Raw genomic sequence first — 15,406 nt, forward strand, 5'->3', positions numbered from 1 at the left:
CCTCAGCATCCTGTCCTTCTTGGCAGAGACCCTGCTACCCCTACTATACAGGAAGCCTCCCTCCGTGGATGTCCCAAGCCAAGAGACAGGATAAAGCTGACTTGCAAATGTGTCCAACGCGTGGCTCATGGCCCTTTGCAGCATGGCCATGAATACAGTCTGAATATATTTAAAATGAGATTAATTTACTTATGGTTGGCGGTGTTTTGGTTGCTGTTGCTGCATCCCGTGGCTCTCGAGCTCGAACTAGGCGAGAACGTTAAGTCACAGCTGTCCAAAGAGTGGGCACACGTCACTCGGCAGGAAGCCCATCCAGGTCTCAGACTACCCCTCCGACCGTCTTTTCCTTCTGTCCTTTCTAGTCAAGAAGCAGATTGAGCTGAAGTCTCGAGGCGTGAAGCTGATGCCCAGCAAGGACAATAACCAGAAGACGTCAGTGTGTAAGTGTCGCCTGGCCCGCCCACGCGTGCCAGCGCATAGGGCTCGTGCTCGGGTCCGAACCTCTAGCGCTGTGACCAGCTGTGAGCCCAGGGAAGTCGGCCTCTGCTAGATGACTTCCCTGGTCCCTCCCTCCCTCCATCTGTGCCTGGACTCACAGAGCCTGCAGCTAATGAGCAGCCCCAGCTGCTCTCTGCCTTCTCCCTCCATCATCTCCTTCCTCCCCACCCCTCCTCACTCCCCATTCGGTCTGCAGTCCAGGGAGTCATTTCTGCCCATTTCTTTCTTTCTTTTTCCTTTTGAACCACTCTCACCTGCTAAGACAGTCCTCTTTCTAGTGCCTCTTCAGGCTGGGATCTGGAGGTGCATGTGTGGGGTGTGTGGCTCCCAAGGTCAGATGGTGCAGAGGAAGGGACATGTCTAATAAACCCTCTAAGGGTGCTGGACCTGGCTGGGCCAGCCTGAGAGTGAAGTGGGGACTTGGATCGTGGCTCTTAGGGGTTGTGGGGAAATCCTGGCGGCGACGTGCTTGGGCAAATTGCGTCTTTGGGGGCTTGTTCCTGCTACCCTTGTTTGGAAGACGAAAAGAGGTCTGGTGCTGGGGAGTGGTCTAGAGCATCACATCCAGAGAGACACCTGCTGGGCCTGTGTTGAAGGTATTTAGAGTGTAAGCCTTGAGGGTGGGACGTAGATGTTCCATTACCCATCAGGAAGCAGGTACAGGGAGGCTACTCTGGTTGCCAGGAGACTGAGTTTCCTCCCTGCCACTCCGTCTAGCTACCCTCTCTCTCCTTCATCTTCCTCCTCCTCCCCTGACCTGTCCTCCCTCTTCTCCGTCCTATCTTACCTCCCTTGGCTTTTTTTTATTTTTCTCCAATCGCCAGAAGGGTACTTGGTAAAGAAAGATGGGAGAAAGCCACCAGGTTCCCAAGGTCTGTGCTGGTGTCTGTGGCCAGAGGAAGGCTGGGGGCAGAGGCCATTGGGGCCTGAGTAGAATGAACCAGAGTGTGAGGACTTGCCCTTGTCTCACACTCTCTTAAGTAAGAAGATACTAGTGGTTCTTCACCTGTAGACCAGAGTCTATGGTGGTCCCTGCTCCGGGAGGTTTGATGGTAGAAGGAAGCTAGAGTTCTCTGCTTTTGTGCTTGATTAAGGATATCAGGGGTAAAGACTGGACCCTAGGAGAGCTCTGGTTTAACCCTGGGCCCTGCAGAGAATCATTTGCCTTTCCCTGAGCCCAAATGCTCTTGACATAGCCATGGAGACAAAATGAACAAAAGCAACTGTGTCCTTACTTTGCCACAGAGCCCCAAATACACTTAAAGAAATGTCCAGTGTTGTGTGGCGGGGAGGGGAGGGACCCAAGTGTTTATCTCATGCTACCCTAGAAACTAATGACTTTGTCTTAACATCTATAAAATGGGGATACAGAACTCTAGCCTGCCTTCCTTCCAGGGATGCTATGGGTCTAAGATGAGCCTTCTGCAGGGCCTTCCTTACTGTGGGAGGCCCACAAAGTAGCTGAAAAATTCGGGTTGTGTCAGGGGTGCATTTATCTGAGAGAGTCCGTGGTTTTCGTCACTTACACCTTCCCTGGGTGCCCACGACAGCCCCAGAGAAATGACTAAGAAAGTAATATAAACAGTCTTTAAACATACATATGTATGTGTGGTATTTCTTTAACAAGTTTTTAATCTCCAATGTAATACTTCCTAAAAAAGGTGTGATTTTGGCCCAAGTTTCATCGAGACAGTGGATGATATCTGCATGGATTCATCATATATTTTCTGCTTTGACAACTTGGTCCATGCACAAGTTGAATGGTTAGAACCTGAGGACATTGTGGGGCCATGCCCGGTTGGGTCAGGATTACCCTTCATTTTTGACTGCTCTCCCCTCAACCCCCAAGTCGCCAACAGTAAGTCAGTACCAGTGTCTGGTTTAGACTGACAGTGCAGGTAGGAAATTCTGAAGGCAGCAGGAAATGCCTTTTGCTTCTGCAATTCATGTAGTGATCTGATCCCTGGACCTAAGTTTGTTCATTTCCTGGAGAGCTGGGTAGGTCTTCCAAGGGCCTCATGGCCCAAGGAAAGGGTGCTGACTGGATAAGAGCTGCCTCAATGATCTGTAGCTTCCTGAACAGTAGTACTTCAGGGGCTGGCTGATGGCTGGGAGGCAGGGCGGTGGGGGCTTGGTCATTCTTAGCTTTGGCTCAGCCTCATCTGCTGTCTGGACGGCTGTCCATACTGAACGAGAGGGCAAAGAAAGTGGTGGGAACTTCTGGGATTTCTCAAGGTGCTGCTAAAAGGTGGGTGTCTCCATTGGTAGGGACCTTGGGATGGGTGTGGTCTCTACACAAGTTGAATGGTTTAGGATCTGAGAACGATGGGTACTTAGCTTAGCATCTGCTGCAGTTATGGTCCACAGGCTGGATGACAAAGCCATCAGGGACAGGTCTTGGGATGAGGGAAGCCATCTTCTCCTCCTGGTTACCACCTTTACTCCCCAAGCCCCTGCTGTCCTGGAGCCCCAGTTGCCTCTCCTTCCTGTCCTTGCAAAAACACCATGGCTTGCTGAAAACTCACTCCACTTCAGAGACTTCAATCTCGCTGCCTGGGCCTGCAAGTTTCGGGATTGGTGGGGATCACAGTTCTGTTGACGATCTAATAGGCTCAGTGAGCAAGGAACAGGGTAAAAGCTAACGAGATGGCGAGATGCCGTGCCTCAACCAGCGATGTGCAGCCACCCACAAGGCCTTGTTGACTTTACCACACAACCAAGAGTTCAGCCCGTGTCTGCTCGAGCCTGGAGCCTCAAGTGGCCAGATTCCCTTGTCAGCAGTCCCCTGGGCTACTTGGAGATGCAAGCAGGGGCTGTGCTAGGCCTCTGCTTGTAGCAATGAGCAGGAACCTCAGCATTGACTTAACCTTGCATCAGCTACCAATGTCTTCACAGACCCAGGCTCAGGAGGCCCCTGTCCTCTCTCTCTTCCTGCCTTATCCTTTCACATTCTCCAGTGACCCCCTCTTTTCCTCATCCATTCACACATCACACACCTCACCAGACTCTTGATGTCCTTGACCTAAATGAGCACAGAGCTTCCTTCTGTAAGTGCCATTTTGCCACCAAGGGCGCTTCATTTTGTTTGAGGTCTTGTGTTTGTTTGTTTGTTTTATTTTCTTTTTTGTTGTTTTTTGTTTGTTTGTTTGTTTTCTTGCCATGTAGCTCTGGCTGACCTGGAACTTGCTGAGTAGCACAGGCTGGCCTTGAACTCATGGAGATACACTTTCCTCTACTGCTCAGGTGCTGGGATTAAGGACAGGTGCCGCACACTCAGCTGTGCAGAACCCTCCAACAGCCTCCCCCACCCATTCCCGTGTATTTGGGATAAGACTCATAACCCTCAAAAGCCACGCATCTGAAGCCTCGTGTTCCGCCCTCTCATCTCTCCCTCCCCTATGCTCTAGCTGTACCTGACGCCCCCCCGCCCCCCCCCAGTTCTGCCTCGCTGTCTCCATCTCATTCTTCCGTGCTTTTCTTCTGCCTTTGCCACTGTCCCCATGTATCTAAATCTTACCCCTTTATAGGACACATGCTAAGTGTCGCCTCCTCTGGGAAAACTTTCACACTTCTCCCAGTAATACGGGGCTGGTCCCGCCATCACTTCTACACCACCACTTCCGGTTCTGAAGTCCCTTCAGTGTTCCATGGCTTCCCTCCATGGGAAACCTCTTGAAGACAGTGGTCATTCCCTTGTACAAAAAAAGAAAAAAAAATGGGTTCCCATTGTGGAGAATGAGTGAGTTGTGTGTAAGGTGGGTGATAGAGTGCCTCTCTTGTACTGTGGGGTGCTGAGTGGAAGAGAGGGGAACGTGGGCGAGCTCAGAGACTGTCGCCATAGACACCCTGTAATCCCTCAGGATTGCTGTTGGGAGTCATGAGATTGGTGGGGTCCTTGAATAAACTTCTCTGGGCAAGGTGGCATAAGTTCTCAGTCATCTGCCACTCTGGGAAGGCAGAGGTGTGAAGTTAGGCCAGCCTGAGCAATGTGAACCGTCAAAACCAGTGATCATGCAAGGGCCCAGGGCTTGCCCGCTGTCTGCACTGTGTGTGTACCGCCGCCCTAGACTGAGCTCTGCTCCAGTTCAGGCAGCCATGCATAAGATTTGGGTTTTTAAAAAACGGTGTAAGAATGTTGTCCCAGCTGCTAGAAATACCCCCAGGTAACATCTGGTTGGTGCTCTTGACCAGTGTAACATTGGGAGGGGAGGGGAGAATATTCTGGTACTTGCTTATTGTGATCTGACGGGAAGAGGGCTCTCAGAAGAAATGTCCATAATCTGAGCACAAGCCCCTGCTTTGAACTTGAAGCGCTCTCTCTCTCTCTCTCTCTCTCTCTCTCTCTCTCTCTCTCTCTCTCTCTCTCTCTCTCATTCTTTGACGTTTCTGATCATGTGTTCACATTTTATTTAACCTCCTTTGAGTCATCTCTTCATCGGGGGCTGAGGTTGGGGGGCGGGGCGGAGTCATTTCATCTAGAGTCTCCATCCCTGGATCTGAAGTGCAGGATGGGGAGGTGACCAGAGCCTTTGGACAGTCCACTTCTGGCCACGGGTGGTATGGGATGAGGGATCAGGACGGTTGTTGAGCAAGAGGGGCCGTCTCAGAGCCCATATGATCCCAAAGAATTTCACTTGGATTTTTCTTGCAAAGGAATTTATGGAAAGTAGCCTCCTACCTTGCACAGTCAGGAAAGCCCCGGCATCCTCCACAACTCCGGTGGAGCAGGGCCTCGTCCTGTCTCCTCCTCCCTCCCTGAGATGCTGCCCAGCCTGGTGCCCTCCTGAGACAATCTCTCTATGTGTATACTGTTCTTTTGCCTTGTAGTAACTCAGGTTGGTGTGTCCCAAGGACATAATATGTGTCCAGATCCCGGCATACCTGAAAGGGGAAAAAGACTAGGCTCAGACTTCAGGTAAGAAACTACTTGGGGACTTTCTGGCTGTATATGCTGTATGGTGGGGTGACCTGGGCTGGGATGGGGGGGGGAATAAGACCTGACTTTCCTGGAAGTGGGGTGGAGAGGGTGAGATGGGTGCAGAGTGACATTTACTGGGAACAAGCTATCGTCTCTCCTAGTCTGATCCTTGGAAGGATATCCCTGCCATATGGGGTATGACCGGGTACAGCTAACACATACCTTTGTTAAATGGCCACCACATGCGTGTAGCCAGCCAGAGTTTAAAGGGCTGTCACTCTTTGACATGGTACGTGAATGATGTCGGGCCTATTGTTGTCTAGCAGACCTCAGAGCCCCTCAGGTAGTAAATTCTTGCAGTTTTGTACTACCAAGGCATCTTCCCATATCTGTCCATTTTCACCCTGGTTTATGGGCACCATCAGCCCACCCTTAGCCCTAATTGATACTTATCTCCCAGCAGTGCTCTCGGCTCACAAAGTCTCCTTTTAACTCAACCCTAAAGCCATCAAATGTTCCCAAACAACTAAGATGAAGGGCAGCTGCAGCCTCCCACAGGTTTTAAGTGGTGAACAGAAGATGGCAGATGAAAGGCCAGAAGGAGAAAGAATGTTCCCCCAGGAGCCAGGAGCCAGGGTGTTCTCCTCAGGGCAGGGCTTAGCAGGTCTAGAGAGAGAACTCATAAAACACCTTGTCTCCCAGGTTAGGATCCAGCGTCCAGTTCACCTGCAGCGAGGGCTATGACCTACAAGGGTCCAAGCGGATCACCTGCATGAAAGTGAGCGACATGTTTGCAGCTTGGAGTGACCACAGGCCGGTCTGCCGAGGTGAGGGCACCTGGGGAAGGGAGTTCACTCAGACATACAGGCTGGGCCTGGAGACCTGGCATGGGGCCATCCCCCAGGCTGGCTCATCTTGCCCTCTACTACTCCCTAAACCTCAGATCTCACATCTTTGACTAATCACCATGTTTATCTGTATCAAGGCCTCTGCTAGGAGCAGGCATAGAGAAGAGGGGGTGGGGGGGGACAGACATAACCCCCGCTCTACATGGGCTTCATAGTCTGACAGGGGAGGGGTAGAGAGGTGGGGAGACAGACAAAACCCCTGCCCTTCATGGACTTCATAGTCCGACAGGGGAGGCATAGGAAGCAAGTTGCTGACACATTGCCCAAAGAGATCAGAACCACACAGAAATAGGAAAGCAAGCCATCCCACACACTCTTGTCTTAGATCCATCTATTCTAACAAACATACATCCTAGCCTTCTGCCCCAGTGCTCCCATTGCTTTGCCCACACTCTGCAGTAAACAGACCTGTGGTTTCTGAAGCAATGTTTTTAGCTGTATCGCGATGACCCGGGAGCAAGGCATCAAAAGCCCACTCAGTGAGCTTCTCTGACAGCAACCTGGCCATCCTGTCCTCAAGGGCCCTACTGCCCACACTCTCACCTATCATATAAACCAAAGAAGACTGCCTGCCAACAGCCATAAATTATCCAAATGTTGGAAGTGGGCGAATGACCGTCAGTGGGGCAGAAGGACACTCAGCTCTTAGACAGCCCCAGGGAGCTGAGGATCCCTCTAGGAGGGGAGGTATGTATTGCCCACAAAAATGGTTCTATCCTGGATCCTTCTGACCAAAGGTGATGCTTTGTTTCATAAGCACCTTTGCATCAAGATGAAATCCAAGCAGAGCAGGAGTGGGAAGGAGAACTAAACTATAATTATATGGAAGAACATGAGGTCAGAGCTAAAACCTGGTCCATCTTGTAAAAGTGTTGATGAGTAATCTGGAAGGGAGTCATGAAAATATCTTCCAGTGGGGCCTTCTATTCATTCCGACTTGTTCAGCTTTGAGGTGGCCATGATGTCCTGCATATGCTGGGCCTTGTGACTTTCTGCCATGTCATTCCTACATAGCTAGACTTTTTTTGTTTTTAAGTTGGGGACACAAAGGAAAGCATCCTAAGTATAACTGAGGTTGTGGACAGATCACCCATTTTCCTCTGGATCCACCTTCTTCCCCTGCAAGATTCAGGGAGCTGACCAAATGACATATGTCAAGCACTCCATGGCTTGGCAGGTGCTAGAAGGAAGATGGACATCCTACAGATGCTGGGGACATCTCTTTTGGTCATCACTTAGAACGGGGCCTGGAACCCAGTAGGTGCTTTATGACAAGTGTTGAATGATTCCATGAGATGGATGAATAACTGAAGGCTACGTGAGTCCAGGTGCAGAACCCCAAGCCACAGAAAGGCACAGGGTATCTAGTCTGCAGACCAGGAGACCTTTGGCCAAGGCATCCTTTCAGAAGCCAAAGCAGCAAGGCCTTCAGGTGGCAGTGAAGGCCACACTTCTATTGGAGGAAGGTTGTTCTTAGTCACAGTAGTTCACTTATGAGGAAAAGCCCGGGATGGGGAAGAGCTAGTGTTCTAGAAGGTGGTTTTAGTCAAATAATCTGCTCCTGTATTTTCTACAGATACATTGTGGGCCCCACCTGAGCTATGTCTAGGGAACCTGATACTGGACTAACCTCTCTGTGTGCTTTCACTAAGCACTGGGCTTCTTTCTCCTGTTACTCTGTTGTACCCCATGCCACTGTGAAAGCAGGTGGCAGGAAGCTGGCCCTTCTAATGCAGCCATTGCCACTTCTGTAGCTGTGTGTCCTTGGGCCTTTATCTTGACCTCTCTGAATCCCTTTTCCTCCCTGCTGAATTGAAGACTCACTGCCCGACTGCCCATCACCAGGTGAGCGAGGTGAACTCGAGTTCTCATTTAGGAGTGGCACCGGGACACCTGCGAGGCTCATGTGCTCACCTGTAACTTATCCTGCTGCACAGCTGGCCTTAGCCAGAGCTACAAAGCACATCTCATCCTATAATGGCCGTAGGTTCCCGTAGAAGCCGCTCCCCTGTCCACCGCAGTCCCTAAGCTGGCTGATATCAGCTGGAGCTCTTCATTAGCCTTCAGTACAGGACCTTGTAAATGAAGGAGAAAACCAAACCTTCCCTACTCGTTAACTGGGATAGAAGCAAGGCACTTACTAAAGGGGTAGGGTCTCAGCACAGCCTGACCTTCCTGCCTTCCTCTTACTCATGGCTCCTCAGGTGCAGTCTGGTGGACAGGGAGACTGTGGAAGCCCAAGGCTTAGATTGAGATGATCGTTCTCCAGCTTCCCTGAAGGTCAGGAGCAAAGCTCCCTCTTAGATGCAAGTCCTTGAGGCTCCCCCACCCCCATCTTTTGTTTTAAACTAATTGGAATTTTTACAGCAATTGCGATTTCTTTCTTTCTTCCTTCTCTTTCTCTAATTTTTTTTTTTGATAGCTTAGGTGAACCTCACTGTTACTATTATAAAGGGACAAAAGTCCTTCAATCACACGAAGCTCCACTTTAAGACAGGTTACCCAAAATGGAGAGGTAAAGGGTTCCGCCCACCACACATGGGGTATTGTTTTCCCTCTGATGTCTGTGAAATATGATGTGGCTTTAATTATTCACTTTTCCACACAATTAATTATACTAAAACACACAGACAGGCAAATAATAGCTTCTCAATAAATGTTTGAGGACCACCAGAATGAGCCGGATCTGTGATTGATGTGAACAAGAACTGTGGAACCAGGCCCTCATTTTGGAAGTGCTGACATTGGTGATGCTCCAGCCTTTCCTTTCCCTCCCAGCAGAAGAAGTTAGCCTCTGCTTTGACTCCTGGAAAATCTTCGTTGTTTTAAGTTTTGAGACAAGGCCTCAAGTAGCCCAGGATAGCCTCAAGGATGACCCTGAACCTTGGAAACCGCCCCCCTCTATCCTCCAAGTGCAGGGATCACAGACACAGCACCGTACCTGGTTTCCTATAAAAACTCGATTGTGCAGAGCATGCTTTCAAAAAGGCAGAACACGAGTTGTATTTGTTACTTTTATGTTTGTGTCACCAAATACCTGACAAGGAGTGAAAACACCTGACAGGGAGTGAATAGGAAACAAGACTCTGTGTGTGTATGTGTGCGTGCCCGTGTGTGTCTGTCTGCATGTATGTGTGTGTGCATGTGTGTGTGTGCATGTGTGCGTCCGTGTGTGTGTGTGTGTGTGTGCGTGTGTGTGTGTGTGTACATGCACATGCACGGGGTGGTGGTGCCTGTCTGTGTGTCTGTGCGTGTGCATTTAAAATACAGTAATTTAGGCTGGACTGAATACCATATGTAGGACTCAAAGGCCTAAGTTCAAGTCCCAACTTTGCAATTAAGAATCTAGATGGCACAGGAGACATTACTCCATCTTTTCCCTTGACTGCAAAATGAAAGGGAACATGGGAACTGTGCACAACATAGGCTAGACATGATCATTACACATGTCTGTTTTCTTCCTTGGTGACCACCACAAGCTCAGATTCCTGAACCAAACCCTTAAACTCGATGTCCAAGTGTCCCCTCCCTTCCCTTTGTCCCCTTCCTTAATGTCTCCTCCCATTCTCACACCTCCCCTCCCTTACCCTGTCTTCTTTTCTTTTCTGGTACAGATATCCTACTGAGTCACTAGAACTCATGCCTTTTTGTCCAAGCCCCTTACCTGTATGTGCCAATGATAAAGCCCCCACTTATTAAGACATTCATACTTGTCTAAAGCACAGCACACGCTGGGCATTTTTCATCATTTCCTTATGAGGCGGGTGGCAATAGCCATTTTTCATGTTGAGCTGAAACTCCTAGGAGTTGACCAACTTGCCTAAGGGCACAAGCACTGCCAATGAGTTGAGCTGTTTCAACCCCTCACTCCAAACGCTCTGGGCCACTTGCTCTTGAGAATGGCACTCGGACCTCCGTCAGAGTCAGAATATGGGGGAACTGTGTGGAGCAGCTCCCCCTTCTTGGTAGCTTTGTTTCAACTGAATTTCAAATGTCTAGAAAAATTGCCATTTACATACTGAGAATTCCCCCTCTGAGAATACTCACCTGCTTTGAAAGAGTTAAGGAGGAAGGAGGAAAACCAAAACGTGGTGGGCCACTGGGGTCAGATACTCCAGAAAGGTCAAGTGTAAGCTACCAGTAGGATTAAATGGCTTGGCTCAATTTTGAAGTTGTTCTACAGGAAATTGGGAGGGAACCAAAGGAGGACCAGGGATAGAAGGCCAGCTGGTTTTGATGGCAAACCTGAATCTATGATATGACCATAGTTGTCCCAGTGGCCACTAGGCCCGGAAGTTAGGAAGAGAAAGCAGATAAGAGGTTTGAACAATGGCAGTCTTTTGATCAAGTATGGTATGAAGGTGTGAAGGGAACCAGAAATACTGGGGAGAGGTCTTCAGGTCCAGTCTGGGTGGCGAAGAAGAAAAGGAAGAGGAAAAAGGAGAAGGAGATCAGGAGGGTTTAAGATGGGAAGTCTGGAAGACAGTGGATGAGAAGGGCCTAGGGTGTAGGATACCAGGGATGTCGTCAACAGAGTAACCCTACTGGAAGCATTAGTGAGATAAGACAGGTTGCTATGATGGCTGCACTTCCTAGTTCCAAAGACATCAGGCTTCTGTGTATGGCCACAGATGTGGCTGCTCCTGGGATGGAGAGGACAGTGGTCCAGATCCTATAGAAGGGACTGGCATTTCAAAGAAGGGGTCACCTCTCCTGCTAGAGCAAGAAAATAAACATCAGCAGGCAGGGTTACACCTTGGGGACTCAGGAAGAGCATGCGTCTGCTGAATAGCTTCCTCCAAATATAGGAAGGTATCAAAACCATCAGTCAGGAGAACAGAGCAGAGGAAGGGAAGGGCGAGAGGCCAGAGGGCCCTTGGAAGGCATGAGAGGGTCTTTGGGAGGCAGGAGTGGGTGAACCGACAGAGCTCTGAGGCAGGGTTGTTGGGAAATCCCTGGGAAGAGTTTGAGGTGGGTAACGAACTCAAAGAGACACAAGCTTTGCTGCTCTTGTGATTGTGTCCCATCGAAGCTTAACTATGTGAAGCATAAATGGAAAATATCCAGTCCACAATCGATTTCTCCCGCGAACTGATTAGAGGGGAGAGAAGAGAGACTTGACCATGAGGCCTAAGCTGGGTTAGGATGGAAAGGGGAAATGAGAAAATGGAAGAAACCTGGTGAATTGAGAGAGAACAGCAGTCGTCGCCGCTGGTCCAGTGTACGTTCCAGGAATTGTCAGGCACATTTGCAGAAAGAAATGACAACGGAAGGAAAAGGATGTTCACCACAGAGGAGGTCAGAAGCAGGGGTTGGAGAGGAGGAGGACTTGGGTTAGGCAGGAAGATGTTGCAGCTACAGTACAGACTGGCCGAAGACCCGTAATGGAGGCCAGGTGTGACAGAGACCGGAAGTCACAGGGTAGCCTAGGCTACAAAACAAGACCCTGTCCAAAGACAAGTAACTTGTGTGAGGTAGGAATTGTGCTCAGGGCTAGAGGGAGACCAGTCCTCGGAGGAGCAAGAGCAGGCGGCCTAGATCAAGGTAGAAATCAGATGTGGAGAGAAGCTGGGTCCTGGGGGCCAGATTTGCATTGTACCCCTCTTGCACTTGGAGGGGCTCCCCGCTCTGGAGTCAAACAATCAGCCAGTCGTGGTTCCGGGCCGTGTCTCTCTGCATTTCCCAAGGGTCCTCTTCCCAATAACACAGCACACGATGTCCTGAGGAAGAACAGGAAGCTCGGAGGACGGAGAGAAGTCTCTGTAGCAGAGGCTAGATGGGCAAGTGCCGATAGGCAACTGGGAAGATAACATTCATTCCCTGATTCACACTCGCTCTGAAAAGCTGCCATTTGGTTAGCCCATCTGGGTCACAGCGAGGAGCTGTTCATCTGCTGGTGGGATCCCTGCAGTTGGCTGCTCAGGGGGCAGCAGTCTGTCTGCACCATCCCCTGCCTGACCTTGCCCAGACAGCAGACAGGAAAAAAGCAACTCAGACTCCATCCGGAACCTGTCTTAAGGTACTCGGTGCTAAGTATCTGCAGATTGTAATAATTTTTTTTTTAATTAAACCCCTCCGAGTTCTTAAAGTGGTAAATGCTTTTTGACCTATTCTCTCTAATTACCTTTGGCATATTTTAACACACTGCAAATATCATCTAATTCTTGGAAACAAGCGCAAGATAAATCGAGTCTTTTGGCAGCAAAATCAGACTTCCCAGAAGAGGTGGGAGATGCTGCGGGGGTGGGGGCACGGGGCGGGGGAGCGGCGGGAGGATTCTCCACAGGGCTGGCTGGGGTACTGAGATTTCAGATCCTCTTCTACAGGTGGGTTGGGAATCTTGTCAGAAGGAAAAAAAAACCTGTACAGGAGCTTCAAGGGCTTCCCAGGAGGTGGCTCAGTCAGTAAAGTGTTTGCCACACAAGCGTGAGGACCAGCGTTCAATAACTCAGTCCCAATGTAAAAAAAATGACTGATTTAAAAAAAAAAGCCATATGCTGCAGCCTGTACCTGTAATGCCAGCACTAAGGAGGCAGAGAGTGTGGGGGAGCTGGGACTTGGTGGCCAGCCAGTGTAGCAGAGTTGGCAAGCTGTAGATTCCATCTCAGAAGTACTAAGGTGGAAAGGGGTTGAGGAAGACACCCACGTGCTCCTGTATATAAATGTGGATACACACTCACATAGAAACTTCAAGAAAGCTGGACTAGCACTCCTGAGGCCGGGAGAAAATCTTTAATGTAAAGGAAGGCAGTGAGCGGGACACTGAGTCTGGGAGTCCTGGGGCCCCTTCGTTGAATACCAAGAATGTCCTGTTGTTGCTCTCACCAGGGCTCACTGAGGTGCTGTCACCTGCCCCACTAGGAAAAAAGAAGAGGCACGTTGCTCACTCCCTCAGACCTGAACAGCCACCAGGTAGATTTAGAGCGAAAAGGCTAAGTTGCTAAGCCCCCAAGACTGGCCTGTCCTCAACTATGCCATCCACCCCAAGTGTGACCTGTGAGCCAACGTGGCTTTCAACACAGTGAGAGGAGCAATTGGATACACAGAGAGCAGGGAGGCTGGGGTGTCGAATGTCAGTTCAGGGGCTGAGGACACAGCTGGGTGGGTGAGGTGCTTTGCTGCACAAACATGGGACCTGAGTTTGAATCCCCAGTACATATAGAAGCTGGGTGTGGCAGGGCACTCTCATAACCCAGTGTGAGGAGGTTTCTAGGGGATTGCTGGCTAGCCAGACTAGTTGAATCATTGAACTCTGGGTTGAGTTGAGAGACCTAGTCTCAAAAAGAAAAGTAAGCTGGAAAGCAATGAAGAAATACACCCAATGTTGATGTCACGCACGCACACACACACACAATAAACTCGATGCAATCAATATCCAGGACAATTGTGAGGGGAAATTCGTGCAAGTGCAGAATAAGATGAATGATCAGAACCATCCGTGATGACCCAGAGCCCCTCAAAACAGCCCTGTCATTACAGCTGCCGTGGTCACACATGAGGGCTCCTAGGTTCTCACGTATGCCTCCAGCCTCCTTGAGAGAAGCGGGGCCCCGGCTGACATATTTCTCAGCCCACATTCTGGCTGGCCCATAATAGACACTTAATAAATGTTGGAGTGAATGAGCGTGGGAAACTGCACGCCACGAGAAGCGATCCATTACACCTGGGAGCCGTGGAGCCGGCTTCTCAGACTCCTGGGAGAGGCTCGCTGGGAAAGGTTGGCCACGCATGGTCCCACACAAAGAGCAGCCCCTGGAAGTTTGAGGTCATCAACGGAAAGCAAGCCTGACAGCCCACCCATTTCACATGCTTAGGCCCGTTGAGTTCACACACTCGGTCTTGACTGTTAGGCACTCCGCCTGCAATTGGGATGGATTGCCAGGTGGGCAGTGACAGAGCAGGCTCGGAGAGAGCCCTTTATTAAAAGAGCTGTGTGCTAACGTTGAAGAACGAGGTGGCTAGGACTCCGTGCACGTGCTTCTTAAGAGGAAGCAAACACCCGGACCCAACGTGGAACCTTAAATGAGATCAATCACCCCTTAATCTAATTAGTTTCAAAGCTATTTTAAAGAGCTTAATTAGATTAAGCCGTGATTGATAACACTTTATATCTACTTGAGGAGAGCACTTCTTCTAATTCACCTTGAGTCTTTATGCTCCCAGTCAAAAGCCTGTTCCAAGGCATGGGGATGGAGGAGGGAAGCAACAGGCTGGTTCTGAAGATGTTCTGGTGCCTGAAGCTGGGTCGTGTCAGGCATTTTGGCAGAGTCCTTGGGCACAGGCAGGCATTCTGATACCTGTTAGGGGTGGCCTCCACGAGGACATCCTGAGACCCTAGTTCAAGAAGCCTGCAAGGTGGTAGCAAAAAGGGCTGAAGTCAAGCTACTAGATAAGAAGTCTAGGGGTTCAGTGCAGCCCCCAACGGGTTTGGAGATATGAGCTACAGACAGGAATAGAGCGGGGGGCTCGGTGTGTACCTAGGTGCCTGGGACTCGCCCAGCCCTGGTCTGCTCGCTCTTTAAGAAGGCGAACTGCCTTATCTCGGTGGAGTTGGGGAGGAAGGATAGACAAAGAGAGCGCTGAGTCTGCCTGTCTCCAGGCACTGTGACTTCGCGCTAAGCCTGCTGGGAAAGGTGGGCGTGGCTGCAGGAAGCGGGTGGTTTCTAGGGAGAGACTGTCTAGTGGCCGTCTGGGTGGCGTCTCTTCAGGGCTGTGTGTGGGAGACGGGAGGGACTGAACGTTTTGAAAACTGAAGTGTCTGTCTCGTCTCCTCTCCGCAGCCCGCATGTGTGATGCCCACCTCCGAGGTCCCTCGGGCATCATCACTTCCCCCAACTTCCCCATTCAGTATGACAACAACGCACACTGTGTGTGGATCATCACGGCACTCAACCCCGCCAAGGTAAGGCTCCCACAGTGGGGGATCCGGGTCCTATGGACAGAAGCAGGTTAGGGATGCATTGCCTACCAGGGACTGCAAACCCACGAGCCTCCTGGTCATGGCTTCTCTGCTTTGAAGAGATGAAAAGACATAAGAAAAATAGAAATAACATTAATCCATGAAGTGCTGAGTAGCCATGTC

General features: G+C 50.2%; 1 protein-coding gene across 3 annotated transcripts in view; it reads left to right on the forward strand.

Annotated features, from left to right (window-relative positions):
* Positions 1–15,406, forward strand: part of Csmd2 (CUB and Sushi multiple domains 2) — a 569,250-nt gene that overhangs the window by 305,298 nt on the left and 248,546 nt on the right. For 2 of the 3 annotated variants that reach the window (XM_087548710.1, NM_001446899.1), the window contains 4 exon segments: positions 363–440; positions 5,326–5,413; positions 6,119–6,243; positions 15,105–15,226. In XM_087548710.1, coding sequence (XP_087404836.1) covers positions 363–440; positions 5,326–5,413; positions 6,119–6,243; positions 15,105–15,226 — 413 coding nt within the window. 3 annotated transcript variants of the gene reach the window in all.

Source organism: Rattus norvegicus, chromosome 5, assembly GCF_021556685.1.
Source record: "Rattus norvegicus strain SHRSP/BbbUtx chromosome 5, alternate assembly SHRSP_T2T, whole genome shotgun sequence".
Taxonomy (NCBI): domain Eukaryota; kingdom Metazoa; phylum Chordata; class Mammalia; order Rodentia; family Muridae; genus Rattus; species Rattus norvegicus.